Source organism: Calidris pugnax, unplaced genomic scaffold (assembly GCF_001431845.1).
Source record: "Calidris pugnax isolate Ruff unplaced genomic scaffold, ASM143184v1 scaffold191, whole genome shotgun sequence".
NCBI classification, from domain to species: Eukaryota; Metazoa; Chordata; class Aves; order Charadriiformes; family Scolopacidae; genus Calidris; species Calidris pugnax.
In genome coordinates this window covers 252,267-279,587 of record NW_015090927.1, presented here as the reverse complement: position 1 = coordinate 279,587, position 27,321 = coordinate 252,267, and the positions used below count along the sequence as shown (strand labels likewise).

General features: G+C 45.7%; 1 protein-coding gene across 1 annotated transcript in view; it reads right to left on the bottom strand.

Annotated features, from left to right (window-relative positions):
- MYO1D (myosin ID) overlaps positions 1 to 27,321 on the bottom strand; it is a gene marked incomplete at its 3' end in the record, with an annotated part of 104,088 nt that overhangs the window by 44,614 nt on the left and 32,153 nt on the right. Inside the window, exons 2-14 of the mRNA XM_014951516.1 lie at positions 19,995 to 20,203; positions 19,072 to 19,165; positions 17,970 to 18,135; positions 16,372 to 16,425; positions 14,649 to 14,744; positions 13,413 to 13,529; positions 11,647 to 11,850; positions 10,385 to 10,530; positions 10,185 to 10,299; positions 9,303 to 9,473; positions 4,020 to 4,090; positions 1,932 to 2,006; positions 292 to 424 (exon numbers count right to left, since the gene is read on the bottom strand). Of these exons, the coding sequence (XP_014807002.1) occupies positions 292 to 424; positions 1,932 to 2,006; positions 4,020 to 4,090; positions 9,303 to 9,473; positions 10,185 to 10,299; positions 10,385 to 10,530; positions 11,647 to 11,850; positions 13,413 to 13,529; positions 14,649 to 14,744; positions 16,372 to 16,425; positions 17,970 to 18,135; positions 19,072 to 19,165; positions 19,995 to 20,203 (1,651 nt within the window). The remainder of the gene's footprint in view (positions 1 to 291; positions 425 to 1,931; positions 2,007 to 4,019; positions 4,091 to 9,302; positions 9,474 to 10,184; positions 10,300 to 10,384; positions 10,531 to 11,646; positions 11,851 to 13,412; positions 13,530 to 14,648; positions 14,745 to 16,371; positions 16,426 to 17,969; positions 18,136 to 19,071; positions 19,166 to 19,994; positions 20,204 to 27,321) is intronic.

Genomic DNA, 27,321 nt, shown 5'->3' with positions numbered 1-27,321 from the left:
GAGTTTTGTTAAAGATGATTATTTATTTGATATAATAATTACAACCTAAGAGAGACTGGCTTTCCTACAAGCGAAGATACACTGGTCACAGAAGAAACACAAACCCACCTTCTTTGGATGGCAGCAAACTCTCCTACGAGACCTTCACAGTGTCACAGCCAAAGGTCACCCACCCCTGCTCAGCTTGGCTTTCTGGCTGATGGCAGGGACAGGGAGGTGGCAGCCTCCCCACGGAGAAGCTACACCCTACTGATTAGATGTTGGAGTCAATTTTGAAACAGCAACACTTACCTTTGATGCCAGGTTGTCCACTAGTGCAATCATGGAGTTCTTAAAAAGAGTAGCAGCTGTCAGAGGTCGCTTGGTTACCTCGGTGATGCTCAGTTTCCCTTCAGGCCACATCATCTTCAGCACAGGGTTAGAGCTAAAAGACAGGCTCTTTAATTACACAGCCTAATAGCACTTCAGCTCAATTCAAAATTCAACAGCTCGCTTCTGTCCAGATCCACTGGTGTTTTCAGCTCAAAATATATCAGCCAAACCAGTGTGACATTCCCGGGCAAAACAGCTCTCGCTCTTGAGCAACACATGGCTCAAGCTTCCAACCCAATGTTCTGGAAAAATGACAAGCACATTCTCCTCTTCAGATACAGACGTGCAGTAATGGGATAGTAAAAATCCCACAGAAGTGATCTATCAAAAGCCAAGTCTGCCTTACTGGCACAAACATAAAGAATTTAATCAAAAGAGAAAAGAGTAAGACCATAGCCCACAGCATCCTCCCTTGAAACTTGCTATCTGCTTTCAAGCTGTATTTCTGCACTGTTCCTCATACATCAAATAATTTATACATTTTAGCCTACATTTTCTTGAAGGGTTGAAGGTGAGGTAAAATAGCCATGATGAAATAGAGGAAAGCTGGAAGCAGTTAGGGCAATCCAATAGCCAATCCATCACGTGCTTTAATATGCCGTAAGTGGTCTTTGTGAGCAGTCTTTTCCAGAGACTTAACGGAAAACAGAGCCTAAATTTAATAAAACCTCTGTACAGCAAATATTTTGCAGGTTTTTGGTTAGTGTGAAGTCTTGAAAACATGAACAGCAAGGGAGTACACTGAGTAAATGTATCAGGACTGTAAACTCAGTTAATGGCTGTACTAGCTGTTACACCAGACAAACAGAGCTGCCCCAGCAGCTCCAGCCTGGTTTTTGCTGACTTCCACCCCTGAGCAAAGTCTCTGAAAAACTGAGATAGGCCACAGTTACCAAAGAATTAGAACACATTTAATGCCAGCCAAAAGGAAAACACCTTTTGGAGCACTTATTTTGATAGGATTTTAAATATTTAACTTGTACTTGCCTAATTAGTATTTATAACACGTGACTACAGGGTTTACATTTTTCATGTCGCTGCACGTGCAAAAAGGATTCAGATCTATTTGCCCATTTTTCCCCTCACCCCTAAACTTTCTTTCCAAACAAGCACCTGTAGCTGGGGCCAACGATCTCTGTTGTTGACCAAAGGCTACTCGGTGTCTTCGGCACCAATTAAAGAGAGATAAGCAATTGCAACCGGTCCAAACCCCTGGTTAATGACAAATCAGGCAGCACAGGTGATGTCTGCACAGCTATGGCGATTGCTCAACGAGCTGGGTTCAAAAACCACTTTACATTCAGTTAAATTAAGGGCTTTATCAGAACAAAGCCAACATACACAGAATAAGGACTTTATCCTGAAAAATCAAACTAAGAGCCCTCGGGTCACGGTAGATATGCAAAGATCAGATCCCAGAGCAATGTGTTTGTTCACGTGCACTGAGCACTCTGCAAAGAGCATCAGCCAAACCATCAGTCCCTCCTGCCACCCGCTCTGGAGACCAGGATTCTGACAAATGAGATTTCAATTCACCTCATTAAGACTTTTATTCCTACCTGTTGTACATGAGGCGCTTGAAGTCTTGAAATAAAGTGTCCTTGTTTTTGTCAATAAATCCACTGACTGAGTAGCTGAAAAAGAAAACAAAAATAGAGTTAATTGCAAAGAAGCAAAGTCCTTCTGCGAGCCGCTGGTGTCGGTGTGGAATCAGCATCCCTGTGCTACCACAGACACAGCAGATGCTGATCAGGAATCCAGCTCTGCTTCCCAACCTATCACTAATTTGCTGCATGGGCACTGTGTGAGACTCCAATCCTCCTGCCCAGCTGTCCCCTCCAGGGCAGGCCCAGTGTCTGTCTGGTTTTACGAAGCCATTTCAGCCACACAGGTGAAGAGCACCATGGCCCGGACACCCAGCAGGGCTTGAGCAAGTCGTAGATGGCCCAAATTCTAGAGTTAACTCATGGCCTCTGCCTCCTCATTCAGAGCCTGGAGTGTTAAATCCTACAGAAATTATGTTTTCTTTTTCCAAATGTCTAGTCTGTCTCTCTCTTGGTGTCAAGGAAGATTCTCTAGTGGGAGAAAAAAATGAAGAGCAGCCTATAACCAGTGACTGGGGAACTCTTGGAAATCAACACACACCCCTTTTGGACTCTCTCCTTCCTCTATCCCTGCAGAACAACCACCCTGAAAGATTATGGTTTCAGAGTCTCATCTCTTCTCCAAGACTCAAGACAGCCAACGCTCCCTCCTCAAAGAAAAGGTCCAAAACCTCCCAATTCAGTGATTCCCACTCAGTTGCTTCCTGAGGTTCAGACGCCCTGGGAAGCCTGTTCCCAAACTGCAGGGACTGGGGTCCAGAGCCCCACAACATTCAAAGCCCTGCATGAAGCCACCTCCAGTCTTTCTGCTCCATGTAACGCAGTTCAGGCTCAAATATTATCTGCAGATATTTCTGCATTTCAGTTTTCTTTTACAAAATTTTTCAGCTCCATGTAACGCAGTTCAGGCTCAAATATTATCTGCAGATATTTCTGCATTTCAGTTTTCTTTTACAAAACCTTTCAGCCCCTGGCAGTGCCGAAAGTTCACCCACTAACGTGGCACCGTGTGTTTTCTCCTCCTTGGCAGAACACTTTGAAATCAGGGATGTTTAAGGAATCACTCAGCAAAGACTCCAGAACAAAATCGAGCTGTGCTGAATGGCCTTCTAAATTAAAGGTAAATTTAATCCCAAGGTAAAAGAAATCCTAAATTATTTCCTCATTAACTCCCTTTAGATTCTGCTGGTCCGAGGAGCCACACCTATCCTAATCCATTAAATCACTCCAGTGATATTCCAGGCAGTTTCTAACACATGGGCACCTTTCACTCCTCCTCCATCCTCCCTCCCCTGACTGTCCCATGCTGTAGCCGTTTCTCCTGCTTTGGGGAGGAAACAAAAGGGTTTCCTGTTCAGGAACCCTTTTTATTGCTCTTCTTCCACTCCTTGGAGCAAGAGGTGGGGAAAAGCATCTGTCATCTCATCATTGGCCAACCCAGCCCAAACCAGGACAACGTTCCTGAGTTTTATTGCTCTTCTTCCTCTCCTTGGAGCGAGAGGTGGGGGAGAGCATCTGTCATCCCATCATTGGCCAACCCAGGACACCGTTCCCAAAGGCTTCAGACACAGGACACTTTCCAACCCGAGCAGGGAAGGCTCCTCACACTGATCCTCATTTCAGTTTAACGCTGGATTTTGAGTCTGCTCAAACCCATTTGAGAATTTCCAGCCAGAGAGTTATATAATCTCACTAAAACAGATGTCAAAACCAGATTTTATTAGCTCGGTAAAGCTTTTTGCATAAACAGAGCTGGCTGGGGTTTTTTTTCCCCCCCTCTCTTTTTTCCTGAAGTGCTGCTCTCCCCTCACCTTCCCTCCCCACACTCTCCTTTTGTTTCAGTTCCAAGTACAAAATCATATTCTGTGTAGCGAGTAACCAGCGTAAGATTTAATTAATAAGCAACCGCTGCACTCTGTAATTCCGTGTGACAGCTATTCTGCTTCAGACCAGAAGCAGCATTAAATCAGGATATCGTACCACTTCAAAGCTGGCTAAAAGACAAAAATAGAAGGTGAAACTTTACTTCTGGAAGAAACTCACATCACATCTCCGGCGTAGTGCTTGATCCGAAAGTCTCTGTCAAACTCCAGCGTTTTGTCGGTTGCACAAAGCTAAAATGAATTCACAGACATTAAATCATCACCCGTGGATTTTCAGGTTTCATGGAAGAGCAACACACATTGGAAATAGAAATGGAAACTGTAGTTATTCCGCTTTATAGATGCACGTGTAGATGTGACACCCAGTTATAACACTGCTTCATAATATTTTTTCACGGGTGCATTATAAAACCCTGTATTTGGACAAAATCAAGTTGCAAGAGCCTACAGTTTTATTAAAAAATTGATACTATCTCAGAAACACCATTAAGCAAAAAGAACATTCATGCATATAGAGAAGCATCGCATCTAGGAGTTAATTTATAACTTTTTTTAAGTCGTCTTTATCTTTTTTTCCATTGTGGTATCATCCTCAACAAAGACATGAAGAAATCAAAATGTGGCAGCTCCAATAGCTTGTCCTGGCCCAAATCACTCCAGATGAAGGAAGATCCCCCACGTGGTGCCCACCCCTGCAGACACGGGGGGGTCACAGCCCCAGCCCCTGCTCTCAGCCCATCACATCCCTCCCCTGAAGGAAGATGCCACGTGCCCACACAGCAGCCGTTTGGTACCAGTGGCCTGAACACACTCATCCCTTCAGGAATAACAGAAGCCAAAAAAATCCACCAGGCTCAGCTTAATTAAAAAAGGAGAAAGAGATAAAAATGAGGATTAAAGCCAAAAGGGGCAGGTAAATGAATGAAGACTTTGCAGGAAGCGTGGGCGCTATTTAAAAACGTCGAGGGCTACGAGCAAATATCTACTATCCAGCAAAAGTCTTGGAAAATCAAAGAGAAAATTAGCACAGCTAAACTGCAGGGCAGGAGAGATTCTTAGAAGCAAGAAGGTATCCCCCAAAAAACTTCACTCGTGTCCAAGAGTAGAAAAGAGATTGGCTCAAACTGACAAACAGGTGGAAAAAACTAAACTAAAATATATATAAAAAAAAAATAACAAGGAGGAAACCAAAAAGTTTGAGTAAAAAGGTTCAGGGCTGGTTACAAAGGTGTGAGATGCCAGCAGAGCAGGAGCAGGAGGCACACCAGGGTCTGCAGAGCTGACAGATGACCAAGGTGTCAAAGGAACTCACAGAAAATGAAGAAACGAGGCCGTACCAGGAAAACAAAGTCATTTTTCTTTTTGGCGCTGTGCTCACCAGCAAGGAGCTATGGAGGATGCAGTGCCTTTTTTCAACCACCCACGAGATACATCTCAAACCAAGGTGTCCATAGAAGAGGTACATGACAAGGAAACCATCGAAACCAAAAAGTTTGAGTAAAAAGGTTCAGGGCTGGTTACAAAGGTGTGAGATGCCAGCAGAGCAGGAGCAGGAGGCACACCAGGGTCTGCAGAGCTGACAGATGACCAAGGTGTCAAAGGAACTCACAGAAAATGAAGAAACGAGGCCGTACCAGGAAAACAAAGTCATTTTTCTTTTTGGCGCTGTGCTCACCAGCAAGGAGCTATGGAGGATGCAGTGCCTTTTTTCAACCACCCACGAGATACATCTCAAACCAAGGTGTCCATAGAAGAGGTACATGACAAGGAAACCATCATGAAATGAAGCAAGTGTTGGTGCCAGACAGGACACCATTGGCTGCACAAGCTGTTGCTTAGAACTCACCCAGTGCTGGAGAGACTGAGAGGCATTTAACATAACACTAGGGGTTTTGAGGAATGTTTTTCTGCATGAACCTTTTGTCTACTGGATAAATCAGTTTAAATTAGCAAAAAAGAACAGCACGTGTATTGATATAGCTGGTCATCTGCTTGGATTTCTGTGAGCCTTTTTACAAGGCTCCTCACTAACAACTCAATTTTAGCTGATAAATCAGTTTAAATTAGCAAAAAAGAACATCACGTGTATTGATACAGCTGATCGTCTGCTTGGATTTCTGTGAGCCTTTTCACAAGGTTCCTCACTAACAACTCAAAGAATTTAAGCTACTAAGAGACACAAGGGAAATGGTCCTCACACATAATGGATGGAAAGATGGGCAACAGGGGTCCTGTGCTGAGGTCTATGTTGTTAAATCCTCTTAAATGAGCTGTGATCTGAGGGAAACAGGAAGGTGATAAGGCTTGTTGATGGTAATTAATTATTCAGGGAAGTAAAGACAATGCCTGGCTGTGAAGAACTGCATAGACTGCCACTCCATGAGATGACTAAAGGAATGGCAAAGAACAGCAAATGAAATTCAAGACAAAAGTATCACTATACGCACACAGAAAAGCCAAAGTTCAAAGTTCCAACCCAACAAGTACCTTAATTACCCTCCATCTCAAAAAGGACGTAGAAGAACTGGAAGAGGCTTGATGAAGGGCAAAAAGGATGGATAGCACTGAGTGATTGCTATAGGAGGAAGGGCCAAATGAACTAAACCTCTTCAGGTCAAGAAAGAAATGCCAGGACTCGATGGCAAACGACATGGGGTTGATGGATGAGAAGACACAGTGAAGCATGTTTTGCTGGTCAAGAACTGGAAGCCAAGAGATGTAACCTAAAAGGGAGAAGGGAGGAAAACGGGAAGGAAGGAGCTCTTCATGTGAGGATGGAAAATGTGGAATTCTCTGTCAATTAAAAAAAAGAAAAAAAAAAAGAAAAAAAGAAACCACTATTAAAGACACCAGCCCTGATTCAGGAGGTTCCTGGGCTGCAGATCACTGGGGACTGGGAGCATATCAAATTATCATTACGCATTTGTCCCATATTTTTCTGTCACTTAAGACTTTCATTGTTGCCTAATGTCTTGGAAGATGCTCTGTGAGGTGGACTAGAATGGACCTTCTCATGTTCTTCCCTTCATGATTGGTTTGTTGAGACAGACACTTTCCACAATGTGAAGATTGAGGAATTCATCGACTGTCCATCACTGCATTCCATCCTTTGAAATTATATGATCAATTGGAAAAATCAGATCTTAATGAGGCTGAGAAAAGGCACCTGTGATGCTGAGAAGTACTATGAGAACAGTTCCCATGTCTACAGATCTAGATCAGCATTAGACAATTCAGAGAAGGACAACCCATGCTCCAAGAACATAAAATTTTGCCACAAATACTCCTAGTGGAAGTTTTTGCCAGCATTTTTCCTAGTTTGTTTGGCTTTCAGCGGGACAACGGAGCCAAGAGCAGCAGATCAGACACACGGCGCACAAACTAGGACGCTACTATTTAGGGCAGAGCAGCCCCTTAGAGCTTTATCCACATGGAGCCAGTGCAACAGCTCTGGAGGGGAGCAGCGAAGCATTAACTGGGGCTGAAAGATGGGAGCTGCTCCTGTACCATCAGCACAAACACTTTAACTCTTTACCAACAGCCTCCATCTACGTGGAACTTCCTAATGTCTGGACAGAACCACCGCAGTCCACAAAAGCAAATTATGAACTGACATCAAGTTCCTTTGTTTTAATTCAAGCTGGAAGAGGCTGGTTTAGGAAGCGGAGGTTTCCTCCAGCAATTCTAGAGGGGGCTGAGGAAGGTATCTGAGACACTGGCAAAGGACATCTGCAAAGATGTGAGGGGGGGGCAAAAAAAAAAAATTAATTACAACGCTGAGAGTTTTATGGGTCAATTTTTTCCAGGCTATATTGATTTAAACTAGAAATTAGCAAGCCAGGAAGATACATCATACCCTCCATAAACATTATTTATAGCAGGATTTCTTGTTTCCCTCCTCGTCTGTGCAAACAGTTTTCTGACAATGCCACCCCCTACTGAGGAGTGCTGCAACTGGCAATATTCTCCTGTAATGCTTCCTGTGCTGCCAAGGGACTCCTGAAAGTAAGGACTCAAACAGATCATTATTTTTTTAATTTTCATTTTATAGCCTCCCATACACTTGATGAAATACAGTCCTCAGCCCCCTCCACCCCCCCCCCCATATCACAGCACTACCCGCTCTCTCCGTGATGGATCCTGAGCAGACACAGGCCCAAGGACAGAGCAGAAACTGAGCTCAGGTCCATGGACCAGGTGGCTCCAGAGCCTGGACATTCCCACCTCACCCCACTGCAGAGGAGTTACACTCCCCCCCTCCACCCAGGCTCCACCATTCACAATGATTAATACTACTAAAGGATGCAATTTGCATTAATATGTATAAACGTCATGAAAATACTTGTTTTCAGGCCAGTTTATTCAGAAGGTGCTGTGCATCTGCTGCCTAAGCAGGTGAAATGTAGGTTACGGCAGAAAGCAAGGTGCTGTCCCCCTCCCTGAGCCAGGAGGAGGTGACAGGAGCTGCAGTTAAAGGGCACTTTGGGAAAGCCACATCTGGGAGGAGAAAGTGCTTATTTTATTTCCATCCTACCCAAACAAGCCTCATCCAGATCTATTGTTTATATCCAGCCTCCCCGGAGGCAGCCTTTAGCACGTATCTTATACAACCATGCTCATTTTGTATTTCTGACCTACATAAAATATAGGGGGCGGGGGGAGAAGGGGGGAGCCAGGGTTCTGAACGATGCATTTCAAACAACATTTCTCAGTAGAGAGACGTCAATAAATTAAAGGCCCTCATTTGATTACTCAGTGTGAAAGATTCTCAAATTAATCAGGCTGGTGACCATGTTTTCCAAACGCTGCCAAGTGAGGAATAAATAAAGCCTTTTAATTCCTACGTCGTACCAAAAACAAAGCGAGTGGAGGGGCCTGGCTGCTCATAGGTACAACGGGAGATGAACACGTTTGGTAGCCAATGACGATGGAAAAAGAATAAATCAGAGTGCTGTAATAATGCAGAAGTGTGAATAATTTCACTGTCACTATGTATTAGAGCAGCCGGGGGAGAACATCACGTGGGTTGAAACGGCGCATCGATTGGCTCTGGATGACATCATGGTATGTCAAGGCACGAGCTCAGGCTTCTTTTATGCCTGGAATAAAACCCATCTCACATTGAACATCCTTGAGCTCCCTCTGCCGGATCCGGGCCCGCCCGAGGAGCAGCCGAAACCCAGAGCAGACAGCTCTGCAGCCAGGAGCTCTCAGGCATCTCATTTCACACTCAAGGGTAATGATTTCCACCCCAGAAAGTCTTTTTCTTTATTCTGCTACATCTAAAAAAATAGCTATGACACAGGAAAGACATTTTGAGGATAGATCACACTCAAGGGTAATGATTTCCACCCCAGCAAGTCTTTTTCTTTATTCTGCTACATCTTAAAAAAATAGCTATGACACAAGAAAGAAATGTTGAGGATAGGGAGGAGGGGGTTACCTTTCTGCTGGAGAAATGAGCGTGCTTCCCCAGCTTGTTATTCAGAGCCTCCAGGAACATCTCGTCTGTAACTTTTCCCACATTCATGCAGGCGTCGTCCAGAATGGCAATGATCCCCTTGTGCTGCTGCTCTACCAGGTCAACAATGACCTGGTTGTTAAAGTAATCAATCTGTAAAGCACAAAAAACAGGTATATTTGTGAGTTTGGCTCGTGACACAGAGGAGTACTGGTGGTGGCCACCGCTGAACAGCACCGTGTGTCTGGCAGAGAGAACAGGGCCCGCCATTCGCACAAGAAGCAATCAATGTGTTCAGCACCAACCCAAAATTAAGCAGCCCCCTCTGCAGGGAACAGCAGAGAAGGTGGTCTCTCACACACCTCACGTTCATCTCGAGACCTCTGTGAAAAATCAGCTGCTACAGAATGCACTTTAAAATGCCTTTTACCATTCAACTGTGCACAGTCACCCCGGTGACAATTGTACATCTTGTCCTTGGCATTATGAAAGGAATCTGAACAGGAGAACTCAAGGTTTTTACATGTGACTACCTACAACTAGACAAAACACACAAGCACTCGGAACAGAAACACGCAGGGACACGTGTGGCATCACAGAGATGCCACGATATTTTTATCTCAGACCTGGAGTCACTTCTTTTCCCACACCCCAGCACAGAAAGTGATGTTGTGAGATAACTGGTGAGCTGCTTCTTCCCCAGCCTGACTCCCAGGCAGCCCATCTGACAGTACAGCTGGCAGGGACACAGATGTCCCATCGCCTTCGACGGGAGCGTAACATGTGGAGCAACTGTAGATCTGGGCCTTGTGCTGGTAACACTGACCTCGAACCCCCCTCGCCCACCTCTCCCACAGCACTCACATGCTTCCAGGGAATTCCCTCGCGCTGGTACTCCTCCTGCTCCTGCTTTAGAACCAGCTGAATAAAGAGCTGCTGTAGCTTTTCATTGCAGTAATTAATGCAGAATTGCTCAAAACTGCAAAAACAGAAGGATAAGGAGGTGATGAGCTTTGTCCCGGCGGGAAGGCGAAGGCACAGCGCTGGGCTTTACCGTGGCTCACCTGTTATTGTCAAAGATTTCAAAGCCATAGATATCCAGGACGCCAATGACTGTGTTTTTCCCATGGATTGTAGTGTCATAATTCTTCACTTCAATGACATCATTGATGTGTGACACAATCCAGCAGAAGAGGCGCTCATATATAGCCTGCCAGGAAAAAATATGCTCAGGAGTTTTGCCTGCATCTGCATCAGTTCAATACATGATGCTATGAAGCTTAATTTACAATATGTGATGCTACAAAGCTTAATTCAAGATTCTGCCCCAATCACACAGAAGCTACGGATAACATTCAGCTAAAAGTAAACAGCTAGCAACAAGCAGAATATATTCTATGAAAATATTTTTTTTCTTTCTTCCCAAACTCATTTACACAAAGTCTAAATCCTGGTGAGGTCACCAGGTCCAGTGATTCCCCTTATTTGCTTCCAGTCTGTTTTTCAGCTGCCTAATAACTACCATAGCTGAGAAGAATTTAACAATATTCAAAAGCAAGTTGAGAGTTCAGTTCTAGAAACCTACCAACCAAACACAGTGCCAGTAAAATATTCATGTTCACTTATCAAAACGAAAATGTAGGTATCTTCACAGTCTGCCTGTTCACAAGGTACTGTGAAGCTGTGCAAACATATCATTTTAAGAAAAAAAAATCAAGTTAATAATCAAGGATCTTCATAACTTCATCTGTTCTTCTCCTGTCATTTGATTTCTTAGCAAAGGACGGACAATTGTCATTCCTTCTGTCATCAGTATCCACCTTTCTAAAAAAAAGACAGCACTTCAGGGCTCCAACCTGAGTTCTAGATGCTACAGCTCCACTCTCTGCTCTTTGAATTTAACTGCTAAATGAAGTCAAGAATCATATTTCACAACACACCCAGGCCTGCCCAATGTATTCTGTACTCTGCAGACACCAGGAAACCAGGCTGGCAGCTCCCCCCCATCCTGTGAGCGCTGGGGGTGGTGGGGTGGGTTGTCCCCCAGCCCAGGACAGAACACAGTCAGAAATAAACCCACACAAAGTACAGGCCTCCTGTGTCTCAGCAAGCACCGTACCTATTGATTCTCCCAGGGATCCTACTGGGACCCAAGCACTGAAAAATGTGCAATTAAGAAGGCAATTCGATCTTGAATGCCCTCCTCGGGCACCACCATTCTTTGCTGCATTAAGTACAACTCAATCAAAAGGCAAAAGCAGAAGAAACGCGCCCGAGTTACTGCCACGTACAAAATTGGATGCAGAGAAAGGAAATTTAAACTCACTTTAGCAAAGGCATCTCTGCCGTAGGTGGCTTCCTGCTCGGTGTGTTGTTTGTCAATGACATCCCGGCCGGTAGCTACAGTTCGAAACAAAAGGGCCTTCTCCACCATCTCGGACTTGGTTGAGAGCAGGTCAGCGATGATCGACACCACCTTCCCGTTCTCTATGACAGGCGTGTCACCATCCACAGAGAACTTCAGGTTCCCCTGCAAAAACCAGCAAGAAAGTAGATTTCCCAATCTGTCTTTGATTAATATGAATCAGTACACCCCAAGTTCATCCACGTTCCACCTGCTGTTCAAGCCAGTAAATCTCTCAACTGGAAGGGTGGGACTTCCATATCCACCGACCCACCCAGCTCCAACAGCAGCAGAAGAAGCAAAGCATTGACTCAAAGAACAGCATTCCTGCTTGGTGTTCAGCTCAGCTTTCGGAATAAAAATTACATCAAACACTTCCAGGGGTTTAATCAAACACTGTCTCAAGATTCAGAGTCTAACGATGGGACCACCCAGCTCCAACAGCAGCAGAAGAAGCAAAGCATTGACTCAAAGAACAGCATTCCTGCTTGGTGTTCAGCTCAGCTTTCGGAATAAAAATTACATCAAACACTTCCAGGGGTTTAATCAAACACTGTCTCAAGATTCAGAGTCTAACAATGGGAAAATTCCAGCATCTTAACCCCTGCTGACTGGGGGGAGGTTGGACTAGATGGCCTTTGGAGGTCCCTTCTGGCCTGGGCAATTCTATGATTCTATGAAAATTCCAGCATCATAAGTTGTGGGTGCCCACAGGAAAGCTGGAGAGGGACTTTTTATAAGGGCATGTAGTGATAGGAAGAGGGATAATGGCTTCACACTGAAAGAGGGGAGAATTAAACAAGATCTGGGGAAGAACTTGTTTGGTGTGAGGGTGGTGAGAGCCTGGCCCAGGTTTCCCAGAGAAGCTGTGGTTGCCCCATCCCTGGAGGGGTTCAAGGGCAGGTTGGAGGGGGCTTGGAGCAACCTGGTGTGGTGGGAGGTGTCCCTGCCCAGGGCAGAACCACCACAGCTTCCTTACTGACACCCACAGTGCCAGGATGAAGCAGTGATACCTCTGTGCTGTTTGCAGGAGTGGCCTCACACCCTGCATGGCCTGACTCTGCCACCATCCCCCTCCTCAGCACTGGGAAACATCTGCTCCAAGGTGCAGAAAAAATGGAAAAAAAGTTACGTTTTCTTTACCACCTTCCTGCTGCCCACCTGCACTGCCTCTCCCCTCAAGGAAACAGATCTGAGGTACAAGGACACGGCACTGGGGAGGAAACTCTCTGGATTCGAGGAGAGTCTGGGTGCAGGAAGGACTTCCTTAGCACCAGAATCCAGAGAATTAAGAGGTCTCCTGTCCCTGGCTCTGCTCAAGTCTCCACCACGGAGTGAAGCACCATCTCTCCAGCCAAATCACAGTGGGGATGAAGTGAGGGTGAAGGGGACAGAAGGATAGTGAGGTGAGAGCTCCCTACCCCTCACCACCAAACCCAAACAATTCCTTCCATTCCTTTTCAGAACATTTAACAGCCCCCAGGGCTTTGTGATATGATTGGTTTGGGATCTGGAATATGCAAGAATAAATTTGATCTTCCATTGATATTGCAACTTCAGTGTCTTCTCCAACCAACAGATCTTCCAACTGCTTCTGCAGCAAGAAAATCAGAGCTGCTGGGAGTACAAATATAGTGTTTGACCCCCCTGAAGAACCCCCTGCTCACACCCGCGGGCAGGGAGCTTACCAAGTGAAGAATGGCAGCCACGATTTTGTAGACAGTCTGAATCTCCTCTTGCTTGAAGCCAATCACTTTCATGGCATCAGCTACTGCTTTGAACTCTGCACCGTCGTTGATGGAACACTGAGGGGAAAGAGATGTTTGGGACGTGAGGGGCTTAATGGAAGTCAACTGTGAGAAAGCAAAGATTTTGCAAACCTACAGGAAATAGATATGTACTTTGCTATTTTTCAGATGCAAGACACTGTCAGGAGATTTCTCAACTTATTCTAAAGCCATACCCTCTGCTCGTACATGGAACCCACACTGGACACACGTACACCAGCCGCAATGAGCTACAGAAATCCATCACAGCATAATTAAATAGTTCAGTACTTTCCCAGTGGAATTTATCGTGAAAGAGGAGAGCAGTGCAGTCACAGGCCCTCCAAGAAGCAGCATGACATTTCTGGCCACCATCTTTCTCAAGATGAGCCTCTGTCCCCTCCCATTCACCTGGGCTTGTGTTCACTGCAGATTTCTAGAGAAAAGGATAAAGGCCTCTGAGAAGGTCTGTTTTCTTTTCTCAAGAAAGCAACTAGGAAATCAGGGAGCCTTTCGTCTGGACCCTGGTTCTGAAGGACAACACTTGGGGGAAATCAGGGAGCCTTTCGTCTGGACCCTGCTTCCGAAGGACAACACAATTCCAGATGTATTTAAAGTGTTCAGGATCTTGTTGTCCTAAAAAACTTTATGGGTTTGTTCCCTTCCTTCCTGATCAGAGGCCCCCTTGAGGCTAAGTCAGACATGAAGAATGAATGCTTCAGTAATTTAGTGCTCCTACTGTAAAAAAAATGAATCCTTATGGCTTTTTGGTCCAGAAAGCAGCCTCAGTTACTCATGAGGAAGCATGAATGGGCTGTCACTGGTAACAGGTCAAATATCTATGCTTGCATCTATTAACAAAGGTGATGACTCTCCTACTACTTTTGACTGCAGGTCAAATATCTATGCTTGCATCTATTAAAAAGGTGATGTCTCTCCTACTACTTTTGACTGTTCATTATAAGCACAAGTACACAGACACTTGTCTTCTAGGGCCAGAAACTCCATTAAAAATAGCTCGTTAATGTCACCTTTCCATATTCATCCTGTAAATATTGGTCTCAGCTTCTGCCACCTCAGCCGTACTTGAAGTATTTCAAGAAGCATTTACAATTTTAAGACAATTTTTCCCTCTAAACTCCCTGACAACAGCCTCACCTTTATCTGTGCTCCAGGACAGATGTAGCTGTACGCAGACGCGTCCTTCTGAAGATGTAGAGAACGTAACATCTGGTCAGAACCCCCCTGGAGGAGCTGCACAAGGAGAATTTTAAGAAACGGTGAATGCAAAGAAAAAATCCCTCCCTTTTTCTGTTTCTTATTAATCTACTTGACGAAAAGAAAATCATAAAAACATTAAATTACTGCAGAATCAGCTGCGGAATCTGGAGTTAGAATCACAACATGTGAAGATAGAGGCTGTAGGTTCTGACTGAGGTTGGTGTAGTGACTGTCATAGAATCATAGAATCATAGAATGGTCTAGGTTGGAAGAGACCCTTGGGATCATCGAGTCCAACCATCTCCCCTACTCTACAAAGTCCTCCCCTACACCATGTCCCTCAGCACTGCATCTAAACGGCCCTTAAACACAGCCAGGGATGGGGACTCCACCCCCTCCCTGGGCAGCCTGTTCCAATGCCCGACCACTCTTTGGGTGAAAAATTCCTTCCTAATGTTCAATCTAAACCTCCCCTGTTGGAGCTTGAAGCCGTTCCCTCTCGTTCTGTCACTAATTACCTGTGAGAAGAGACCAGCACCAACCTCTCTACAGTGTCCTTTCACATAGTTGTAGAGAGTGATGAGGTCTCCCCTCAGCCTCCTCTTCCTCACACTAAACAGCCCCAACTCCCTCAGCCGCTCCTCATACGATTTGTTTTCCAGCCCCCTCACCAGCTCCGTTGCCTCCTCTGCACTCGCTCCAGCACCTCCAGATCTCTCATGGATTGAGGTGCCCAAAACTGGACACAACACTCGAGGTGTGGCCTCCCCAGTGCTGAGTACAGGGGCACAATCACCTCCCTACTCCTGCTGGTCACACTATTTTTGATACAAGCCAGGATGCCATTGGCTTTCTTGCCCCCCTGGGCACACGCCGGCTCATATTCCGCCCTTTGTAAACTAGCACCCCCAGGTCTCTTTCCTCCAGGCAGCTCCAGCCACACTTCCCCTCACTGTCCTTTGGGGTGACACAAGTGTTCAGAAAACCAGAGTGAGCCGTTCACAGACCAGACACGTTCACAGCTGTGACACACCACCAATGTGTCTGGGCAAGTGCATGTACCTTCCCTGCCACACCGAGACTTTCCAACCCGGAGCCGCCATGTTGAGGCGAGGTGCTACCCCGCCATCAGGGAGTACTGAGTGAGGGGGAAAAAATAAACAAACCTACGTTTCCCTCACTGCAAAACTGAGAATAAAGGTTATAATAATAGGCCGAGCGTTTCCCCCGAAGGAGCCACAAGGGAACCACTGTACAATATGGAAGACATTAAAAAGAACCCCCCCCAAAAGAAGAAAGTCAACTTGGTGTCATAAAATTACTTCCATATGGACTGAAGGCCTCAAGAGAAAATAGAGGGATTAGACTTATTACAAATAAAACAGTGAGTCAAAGTCCAATATTCTACCAGATTTGTTTAGTTAGCCTCCTTTTAAGTTTACAAATGTGTTAATATGGGGCTGAAGGACAGAAAAAAGTAAATCTTCCCATGCTCCTTCCCCAGACCAGGCCTCTTCAAAGGGCTACAGAACCTGAGATCACCCAAGATGCAACACCAGGGGAACCCTTTGCGAAACACACGGGAGGGTGAAAGCTTTAAATATTTTGCCTATCGTGTCTGGGAAACTTGAGAAATTTGTTTCAGCAAACGTATACAAACCTGGTAAAAAGAATGAAAGCTTCGTTCTCCTGGCTGTTGCACAATCACACGAGACTGGGGGGGGAAATAAAACACAAAGATGGGTATTTCTGGATGTGGATGATCTGATTCCCCAGCACCTCCCCTCAGACATGAATGCATGGGTTCAGCACAGCTAGGGCACCTCCACAGCCATCCTATCTTACAGCACATCTGTTATGAATGTTATTAGCGTGGCACGACCATGGAGTTTGAAGTCTATAATCAAAAAGCCCAGCTTGTGTAACAGCTGCAATGTCCTACTTCCCCCCAGGAATCCCATGTGGCTGCTACGGAATTGCTTTCAGGGAAGAGTCAAATAAAACATGATTTTAGTTTGTTATTTAATGGCTGGCGGTGAAACACAGGACTCTGTGACTACAAACAAGAGTTCCCTGGGCCACGGTAACCACTTGTGCAACCCCAGGCTGAGAGCAGCCCCTGCACGGGGATGGCTCTGATCTAACACAAGGGCCTTGTTTTAGGGAGCAAGAGACAGCTCCATCTGCAGAGCACCCATTGCAAACCAGGGGAAAACAGCCCCAAGATAATTAAATGTTAAATGGAGCAGAAATTCAGTCAACAAGCAACGTATCCTTATTTTACGCTACAAGTGTGAACTGCAGAGAGTGACAAAGCCCGTGCTCCTGCCACTGCACAAAGTCACTGTCTGCTCACCCCTGGGGTTGGGAGCAGAACCTCTACTGCTGCTAAAGGGGAAACAAATTTTACTTGGGAGAAATCAAGAATATGAAATAAAGGATCAGGATTTAAGTCCCCGCAGCTGCAGCCCCACCCATTTTTCTGCATGAAATTATCACACGTTAAATGTGTGGGTTTGTTGGTTCGTTTTTTTTTTTTTTTAAATGAAGTGTTTATTCTGAAAATAGACTTCAGGGAAATAATGGGAAAAGTAACAAACACAAACAAAAAAGCACGTTAGCAGATGTGGTCACACATGTCAATTAAAGCCAGACGTGTGTCTCACACATAACGAGAACTGTTAATAGACCGAGCCACTTTCACTACAGGGTTTTACATATTCCAGTGTTTTCAGCCACCACTTAATGACATGAAAAAACATAATAATTATGCTTAGGATGATTTGGAATACATAAAAACAAGCTACTAAAAGGTCACACCAGGCCATGGCACTATTCCAGAAGAACACTTCTCAAGCATAACATTGCTACTTACAGACCTAGATATCTTCTCCTTTTAGTCAGCAGTGAGATCTCAATGCAGGAACTTATAAAGAAGGAGTTTTACAGAGTTAAATTAATCTCAGCTTTTATTCTGGATACAGAGTTCTTACACCCATCTGCTCGCCAGCTTTCATGTAACACCAGTCCCTCACAGGGTGAGGTCTGAGAGCGGCGGTGGGAAGTCCCAGGGCACTGCCAGGGCTTCAGTGGCACTTCAGTTACAGTAATTCTTGGAGAAAAATACAGCCCTAGATTTAAATCAGATTCTGTGCCCTCGTACGTAACATAATGACATACCACACTTGAAAGGAAAATTTTCTACTGGCAAAAGTAGCTACACAAAAGCCTCTAACTCCAAAAGCGAGCGTGACTTACCTTTTCTAGTAGGTAATTATTGATATGCCCACCTATGGGGTCTCCTTTAAAATCAAAGTTGATATCCATATATTTTCCAAACCTGCTGGAATTGTCGTTGCGGTTTGTTTTGGCATTGCCAAAGGCCTCTAGCACACAGTTGGATTTCAGCAGTATGTTCTTCACTCTGTAGCGCAGAGACATGGAAAAGAGAACAGGGTAAGCCCAGACTTGCACGCTCAAACTAGGGAAATTTCTTTCTTGCAGACATTTCTAGAGAAGAATTTAGTAACAGCAGAGATTCTCTTGGATGACGTATTTGGCAGATGTGTATGACATTAGGAATCCTGTGAGAAATCAGCTGGGAGCTTTTGGTGCGAGCAAATGGGAACCAAAGACCAGATCCCACCACTGAAAACAGCACCAAAAATTCAGTTCCATAATGTACATAAGTTTTGAAATCAATTCCTTGGACTCTTTTGCAAATAATAAGTCTGATTCTGCAGAAAGTCACATTCTTTGTTCAAAATGTTACTCTAAGGCTGACAGGCACGTTTTGCCTGGAATATGCTCCTTGCACTCAACATGCTATTCAAACATACACATATTTAAGGCAATTTGCCACAGGAAACATGATTTTTAGGTACTGTTTTTATTTTGAAAGTTTGACCTTTCAAAATAAATTTTTCTACGTGATTTTAGCAATCAATATTGCAAAATTCCCAGAGTAAAAGCAGTATCTGAAGAAGTCACGCAAATGCTATAAAATCAGCATGGAATTAGTACAAGAGACCATCTCATAACATGGTTAACAAGGGTTTGACACTGAAAGAGGGGAGATGGAGCTGAGCTGTGGGGAAGAACTTGTTTGGTGTGAGGGTGGTGAGAGCCTGGCCCAGGTTGGGCAGAGAAGCTGTGGCTGCCCCATCCCTGGAGGGGTTCAAGGGCAGGTTGGAGGGGGCTTGGAGCAACCTGGTGTGGTGGGAGGTGTCCCTGCCCAGGGCAGGGGGGTTGGAATGAGATGATCTTTAAGGTCCCTTCCAACTCTAACCATTCTATGGTGCTACACAGTCCACAGAGAGATCCCTGAACAAAACCATTTCTTTTTCTGCCAAGCCCTTACCTTTCCACCTCTGCTCTCTGGCCAGGGTTGGTAATGGCTGCGATGTACTGCATAATGTATTTACTGGCCTCCGTCTTCCCAGCCCCACTCTCACCTGGGGGCATAAATACAAAGAGGACACAACAGATCAAAAAAAAAAAAAAAAGCAAAACAAGTCTCTGAACAGTCTATCTTAATTCCACCCCGACAGCGTTTGGGTTCTTTATTATTGTTTTTTCAAAGTGATCTTGTGTGCCCTTTGAATATTTCCTAAATATAGCCACAACCCTGCCTGGTTGGTGGTGCCGTGCTGACTTGGAAGCGGTTATGATGTAAGATTTCACAGGTCGGTAAAAGGCCTGGCACCCAGAGGATCAAAAGGAATATTGTCAGAGCAGAGATTCTGGCATGCGGCGGCTCAGCCAGCCCCAGCGCCGGGGGCCGCAGCACAAGAGGCTTCTGTTCTGAACAGCATCTCGGGTCTCTCGCTTTTCAGAGCTGCTAAAGCACGGGGACATCAAGGATACCAAGTGCCAGGAGCCAGACAGCGACCGTTCATGGTACAAGCACTGCTCCCACTGTCAGAGCCACCACGAGCAGTCAGTCCGGCCACCGGAACAGAGAACAGCAGTCATCCCAGGGACAAAAATCAGCAGTTCTCCTCTTCTCACTCATCTCCATTCAGGCAGCAGAGCAAGCACAGGATTCCTGTTCCAGTTATCACTCTGCAGGCACAGATTAAGCTAATGACTGACACCAGCGCTTGGATTAGATATGAAATAATTGCTAAGGTCTCCACACACAGCTTCAAATGCAAATAAGCAATTTTAACACTAATGAAGTTTTCTTTTCTAAAATGCTGTCATTAGCCAAATCATCCTTCTTTCTCTGCCCGGAATTTCACAAAGATGATTTCATCATAATGAAAAGCTCTTCCACTTTACCTGATATTACAATGCAGGTGTCCTTTGATCGCCTCTTCATGGCTTTGTAGGCGGCATCGGCGATGGCAAAGAGGTGAGGAGGCCTCTCGTACAACTCCCTCCCTTTGTACTGCTCGATCATGTCACGCCCGTAGATGTTCAAGTTCTTGTAAGGATTCATGGAAACCACCACCTCCCCGATAAACGTGTAAATCCGTCCTTTTTCAAACCTACACAGGACGAGACAAAAGGGAGAAATTAGGGCATTAGGCAAACAGCACGATTCAGAACGTGTCTTCCAAGCAAGCTGCTCATTTTAGCAGGTGAACCCTTCAATCCATGGTCGTACTGAAACATTATAATAAAACACTGATTACAGACACTTTCTGACCAGTGTGGCCAGGATGGCACTAGTTACTGTATTACACACAGACCTGATGTTGCACGGACATAGAACTAGGGTTAGTGTTGAATCTTACCACCCAGAAAGGACATTTCTAGTGCAATTTCCCTACAGAATCATGGAATTGCCAGAGTTGGAAGGGACCTTCTAGAGACCCTCCAGTCCAACTCCCCTGCCAAAGCAGGGCTGCCCAGAGCACATCACTCAGGAGCATCCAGGAGGGGCTTGAAGATCTCCAGAGAAGGGGACTCCACACCCCCCCTGGGCAGCCTCTGCCAGGGCTCTGCCACCCTCACCCCAAAGAAGTTCTTCCTCACATTGGAGTGGAACTTCCCCTGGTCCAGCTTGTGCCCGGTGCCCCTCGTCCTGGCCCTGGGAACCCCTGAGAAGAGTCCGGCTCCATCCTCCTCCAACCCACCCTTGAGATCCTTGCAAGCATGAAGAAGGTCTCCCCTCAGCCTTCTCTTCTCCAGGCTGAAGAGCCCCAGCTCTCTCAGCCTTTCCTCATCAGGGAGATGCTCCAGTCCCTCAATTGGAGCATCCCTCAATCCCGTCAATCCCCCTACAGATGTAAAACCAATCAAATAACTGAGGTACAAACAGTGACCATATTTCTGACTATAACAAACTTTTGCTTTGCCAACACAATGGACCCGGGTTTCTGCATATTCAGGTATTTCTGTTGCCATTAACACACTGCCAGAAACAAACGTTCCTAACAAACTCTTTAGCAAGATTTAAGTTAACATAATTTACTGTTTCTACAGCTGACAATAAGATGAGTTTGTGACAAGTTCCTATAATCTGCTTCATAAAGGGGATTTAAAGGCAAATTCTTTTCTCACATCCTACAGCTGTCCATAGCCCGGCTCAGGCCAGAGAAGAAGTTTTGAAGCCACTCACTCCAGGGTCTGATCACATTAGCAAGAAAGTAAACAAAGATACAAGCCAGGAAGGAAATTACAGCCTTTCAGCTCCTGCAATTACCTTCCACTCCATCCTTTTCACTAGAAGGCACCTTGCCACCAGCACTGCTGCTGAGAGTGAAAGCTTTTGAAGAACGCAAGAAAACAACCCCAAACAACACCTTTCCTCAACCCTACCCAGGCTTAGTAGTCCTGCAAACAAGAAAGAAAATAACTTCACGTTTGTTTAAAAAAAAATAAAAATAAAAAGGAGTGTTTAAGTTAAAAGATGTTTTTGAAGAAATTCACATTTTCTCAGAAGTCATGGAGCAGAAGAGCACAGAAGGGATTTCAGATGAAAGCTGAAGAGCTCACACAGCGTTTGGTTCTCAGGAGAAAGAATGCAGCAGATTCCCAGATCAACACTCAAACCACGGCGTTTCTCCCCTCCAGCACCTGTATTTAAACCCTACAACATTAGATGGCACCACAACACCTCGGACAGCGCAGGGCCCGTCCCAATCCCTGATGGACCCCGGCACAAATTCACTTTCTGGAATTTATTACCACCCCCACGTGGTGACAGGCTTGACATTTTCTATTGTTCATTTGAGAATTTTCTGCAGCATCTTGGCAGCCTTAGTTTTTAGCAGGTGTAATAAAACTCAAGAAATACAATCTGGCCACCAGCATTCCGCTTCCCAAAAGTGATTTTTTTTTGCCTCTTAATTGCGGCTTCCTCCCAGAAACACTTCACAAAAAAGACACAGGAATTGCAAACCATCCTTTTGTCCCTGCACTCAGTTCTAACCGCGGGTAGTCCTGATGTGCATTTCCCAAAACATTAGTGAGCTTAAAACGCAGAGATATTTTATACTTTAGAGATGCATGCTGTTTGAAAGCTACCAAAAACATTTTAGGAAAGGCTGTTAGAATTAGCAATAGCAACCACAGCTCACTATTACAACAAAAATGATGGGTAACCCATAGGCAACAACACGAAGAGCCTGCTATGGAATACAGAATCACAGCCTAATTCTTAAAAAACCAAGTTTATTCATTGGGAAACCAGACGACGGACTCAGGAACACAAGGAAGCCTCACACACACTTGTCGTTTGCTGGCCCTAATTGCAATTCTCTGAAGAACAAAGCTGTTGGGAAGGTACCAAAGAGGCAGCAGAAGACACACGTGGGTGCAAAGGGATGGGGTGCTGCTCACCTCCTGCCCTCCCGGGAGCGGGGGGGACTCTACATATACATGGGAGAGCTGAACAAAACCCAAACACACACACCACTGTTTCTATTAAGGAGATCAAATCACACTGGGACATCCATATGTAATGGAAACCATCACAAGGAGACAAATCAGCAGAATCCTTCCCACCTTTTTGGAGCTGGGCCACCTGAAAAGGCACGTTGCCCAGTGGAGAATGTATAGACTGCTCTCCCAAAGTCACTGCACAGCACACAACCACCACTGATGGCACCAGTAATGATAAAAATAAAGATACAGCAGGTTCCAGAGGAGGTTTGAAGCCCCACAGTACTGCCAGACACACGGCCGCAGGGTTCACGGTCAGCACAGACAGGGTACAGGGGTTTCTTTTAGCTGCAGAGAAGGAAAAAAAAGAAGAAGAGGACATCCCTACTGAAGTGTCGTGCCAAGTCACCATCACAGCACCCAATACTCTGACCTCTTCCTTAAGTAATTAATTATGTAAACTTTCAGCAGCAGAGCCCAGTTTAAGTTTCCTGCCTTGACAGTTCTGTGTCCCCAACTGCCTCGGGGGCAGGACCATCAGATTTGCCTGTGGGGCTGCCCCAGCGCCGGGAACCCTCACCTGGGGCACAGCTCGGCTCCGTGGGTCTTACATACAGCAGCTGGACTGGGGCACAGCTCGGCTCCGTGGGTCTTACGTACGGCAGCTGGACACCAGAGGGCTACAAAGATGATGAGGGGCCTGGAGCATCTCCCTTACGAGGAGAGGCTGAGGGACTTGGGGCTTCATAGTCTGGAGAAGAGAAGGCTGAGGGGGGATCTGATCAACACCTACAAATACTTAAAGGGTGGGTGTCAGGAGGATGGGGCCAGGCTTTTTTCAGTGGTGCCCAGGGACAGGATAAGAGGAAACGGGCACAAACTTGAGTATAAGAAGTTCCACCTTCAACACAAGGAGGAACTTCTTTCCTGTGAGGGTGGCAGAGCCCTGGCAGAGGTGGAGTCTCCTTCTCTGGACATTCAAACCCACCTGGACACGTTCCTGTGGGACCTGCTCTGGGTGACCCTGCTCTGGCAGGGGGTTGGACTGGATGGTCTCCAGAGGTCCCTTCCCACCCCATGGGATTCTGTGATTCTGTGACATTGCCCACTTGCCTCCCCAACAGCTCTGGGCTTAGGCCACAGATCTCACATTTGGCCTCCAAGTCAAGTCTTAAAAGGTTTTACTAGTTTTACTAAACTCTAACGAGTTGTGTCTTCTCTGTGCCAAACTGCAGACGGAGATGAGGGAGAAGGGTCCATCTCCGGACTCGATAAACGGGCATCTCTCGTTTGGCTTTTACTAGTTTTACTAAACTCTAACGAGTTGTCTCTTCAATCTCTGTGCCCTGCAAACGGAGATGAGAGAGAATGGTCCATCTCCGGACTCAATAAACAGGCATCTCTCAAGCTTGGCTCATGGGATTCTGTGATTCTGTGACATTGCCCACTTGCCTCCCCAACAGCTCTGGGCTTAGGCCACAGATCTCACATTTGGCCTCCAAGTCAAGTCTTAAAAGGTTTTACTAGTTTTACTAAACTCTAACGAGTTGTGTCTTCTCTGTGCCAAACTGCAGACGGAGATGAGGGAGAAGGGTCCATCTCCGGACTCGATAAACGGGCATCTCTCGTTTGGCTTTAAGGATACGGAGCTCACAAAAAGCTGACATCCCCGTTTACCTCTCTGTACATTCTTTTTTTCAACTTCTTAGCGCCACAGTTCAAATTCCAGACCTGTGCTTAGATGTTCCTCAAAGGAGCTGCTGCCCCTGGCCCCCTCCGCGCTGATAAAGCCCCTTTTCAGCCGGCCGTGCCGCTCAGACAGCGCCGGCCAAGAACAGCAGGGGCTGTTTTCCTCCCCGCACCGCTTCCCTCCGACATCCTCCTCTGCCTCGCCCAAGGAGAGCTCACGAAAACTTAGGAAAAGAGCCAGCGAGGGCAGCACAAACCGGGAGGTTCAAGAGGCAGTCAATCCACTATGTGTCTGCGAGGCTCGGTGATGAAGAGAGAGGATGAAGTTGCGCCTTTCGAAAGGCTCCTCAATCAGGGCACACACTCATCAAGGGAAAACACATCAACATAAAGGTCGGTGTCATCATTTCAGTGCCAGCATAAAACACCCGGGAGGGGATTCTTGTTATTAAAAGCAATCCACAGCCCACTTGATAAAAGGAACCCCTGTCCCCACTCCCGGGGGTCGGCACCTGATGGTCCAACCTCGTTGTGTCATGAAAATCCCATCATCTTTTTGCTGGTTCTGAGGAGAAAAGATTTCCCCCTAATAAAGCTATTTGAATAATTTCTCTAACCCCGTCTCCTGAATTTTCCACTTATTACTTTGGCATCTGAAACGGAGCTCAGCAGCCAAAAAGAAAGTCACAGTATTTAAATCCTGGTGTGTTATTTTGATGAAGAACATCAGCTCCTTCATGAGAAGTTTTTATACTAGTTTTTATTACCTTGTTAAAACATGGATTGATAGTGAGAAAATATAAACCAGAAGGTCACAGAATATAAATCACTTCCAGCAACAGAAATGATTGTCTACAAAAGGGGGCTGCCAAGGCTTTGTTTTGCAGTTTTTTTGTTTTTAGGGACTTGAAAAAAATAATACATCCTTAAGTGCAGACATCCTACGTTCACACCCAATTGCCATTGGAAAGCACACTGCAGGACTCAGAGGACTGAAGCCGAAATCTTCGCCACCAGAGAGCACTCACATTTAGGATTTCTCCCCACCTGACAAACACTCCAGTCAAAAATAAAACTGTTCTTACCGAGGAAATGATGCAACTTCAAATGCACTCAGTACAAATAAAGAAAAGAGTTAGTTGGCAAGACTTGGAACCCATACTCCGAAACAACATCTGCAGAACGCAGACCGTTGAACAAAGGCACCCCACCACGCCAGCCCCACTCCAAATGCTGCAGTTCAAATTATAAAGGGAATTTCTAATTAATCATTTACACGGCAACTCCTCTGGACCGAAAGATAAACAGAAAGTTGTCGGGATGGCAGACAGCAGTCAGTGCTCCACAGGCTCATTGCTATTTCTAGAATGAAGCATACCAGGAGATGACCCGTGCCAGTCCCTGGGACGCTCTGCAGCCGGGTGTGAAATGCCTCCTCAGATACACGGTTCCTCAGTCGTTCCCTCCATCTATCAGAGCTCTGAGGAGCAGAGCAACTGCTGGAAAAATTATGTCAAGTCATCAATTGTCTCATTTTCTGCTACTTTAAGAGACCTGAAGTGTAGCTATTGGTGTTATGGATCATTTTCTCCTGGGAAAAGACCTTCTCCCATGTGGAACTCCTCCTTTTCCACCACTGCTCATGGACTGACACCCCACTCTGCAGTACCTGTGCACCAAAGCTTCCCCACAGCAGGTGCTCAGCAAAGCTCCAGGATCTCACCTCTCCTGCTCCCTCACGCTCCACAGAAGCTCCAGGAACACAACATCTTCACAACAAGAATTCATGACCCAAAAACAGAATATCAGTTGCACTGCACAGCAGTGGCTTAAAGTAAACGCAACGTCAACCGAAAAAAAGCAAAAGCAAATAATTCAGTGAGATCCAGGAGTGCTACAGATACATCAGCCTGTGCTAGAGTCAACAGGTGAACTAGTACCATGGAAGGTTAAAAGACTAAAAACTGATAGTTTCAAACTGGCCCCATCTTCTTGACACCCACGCTTTAAGTATTTTTAGGGGGATCTGATCAATGCCTATAAATACTTCAAGGGTGGGTGTCAGGAGGATGGGGCCGGTCTTTTCTCAGTGGTGCCCAGGGACAGGACAAGAGGAAATGGGCACAAACTTGAGTATAAGAAGTTCCACCTCAACATGAGGAGGAACTTCTTTCCTGTCTCCTTCTCTGGAGACATTCAAACCCACCTGGACACGTTCCTGTGGGACCTGCTCTGGGTGGACCTGCTCTGGCAGGGGGTTGGGCTGGATGGTCTCCAGAGGTCCCTTCCAACCCCACATCATTCTGCGATTTTCTGATTCCGACTTACTCATTCACTCCAAAGCACAAATCAAACTGAAATACTTAGTATGAGCATCTTTTTTTTCCTTCCTTCCTCCTTTGTGATGGGCAGAAGAATGATCCAGCAGCTGCACACCTCGGGCATGCACAAGAGGGACAATTCCTTTTCCTGTCACAAATGTGGCATGCACAAGAGGGACAATTCCTTTTCCTAAGCAAATGCCCCATGTCATTTGGGTTATTCCCCCAAAGGGGGTCACGGTTCTTAGACAGTTCTTCCCACCAAATATATGCATTAAAATCCATTACTGCAGGCTTTGACTCCCTGATCATTGCAAACACACGTGAAAACATTAATTAAAACTCCTGTTCATGAAGAGATGTACATGGATAGCCAAGGATGGGCGGGCCTTTGGGATGTTCTCACCTAGGAAAGGAATTTAAGTAGATTTCTGGCCGCAAAATCGTATTTACCTGGTTTTAAATGCAAGAATGTATAGCCAGCTGCACTGACACAAAGAACAACTATTCTCCTCGTGCTTTGGGAAATAAGATGACTTTGCTTAATCACGCTTCACCCTGTGCGTGTCAGACACTGTGCCCTTTCTATGTGACACCAGGTCCCTCTATCGCGTATTCCGTGCTACTTAAAGACTTTATTTTAGGTAAATCTCAAAATAAACTCAGCTGTCACGCAGGAAAGAGTGACTTTCAAGTCTTTCAGTCAATTGCTCATAAACTGTATTGTAGCGAATCATCCTCATCACAAGAGAACTCAAATAAACAGG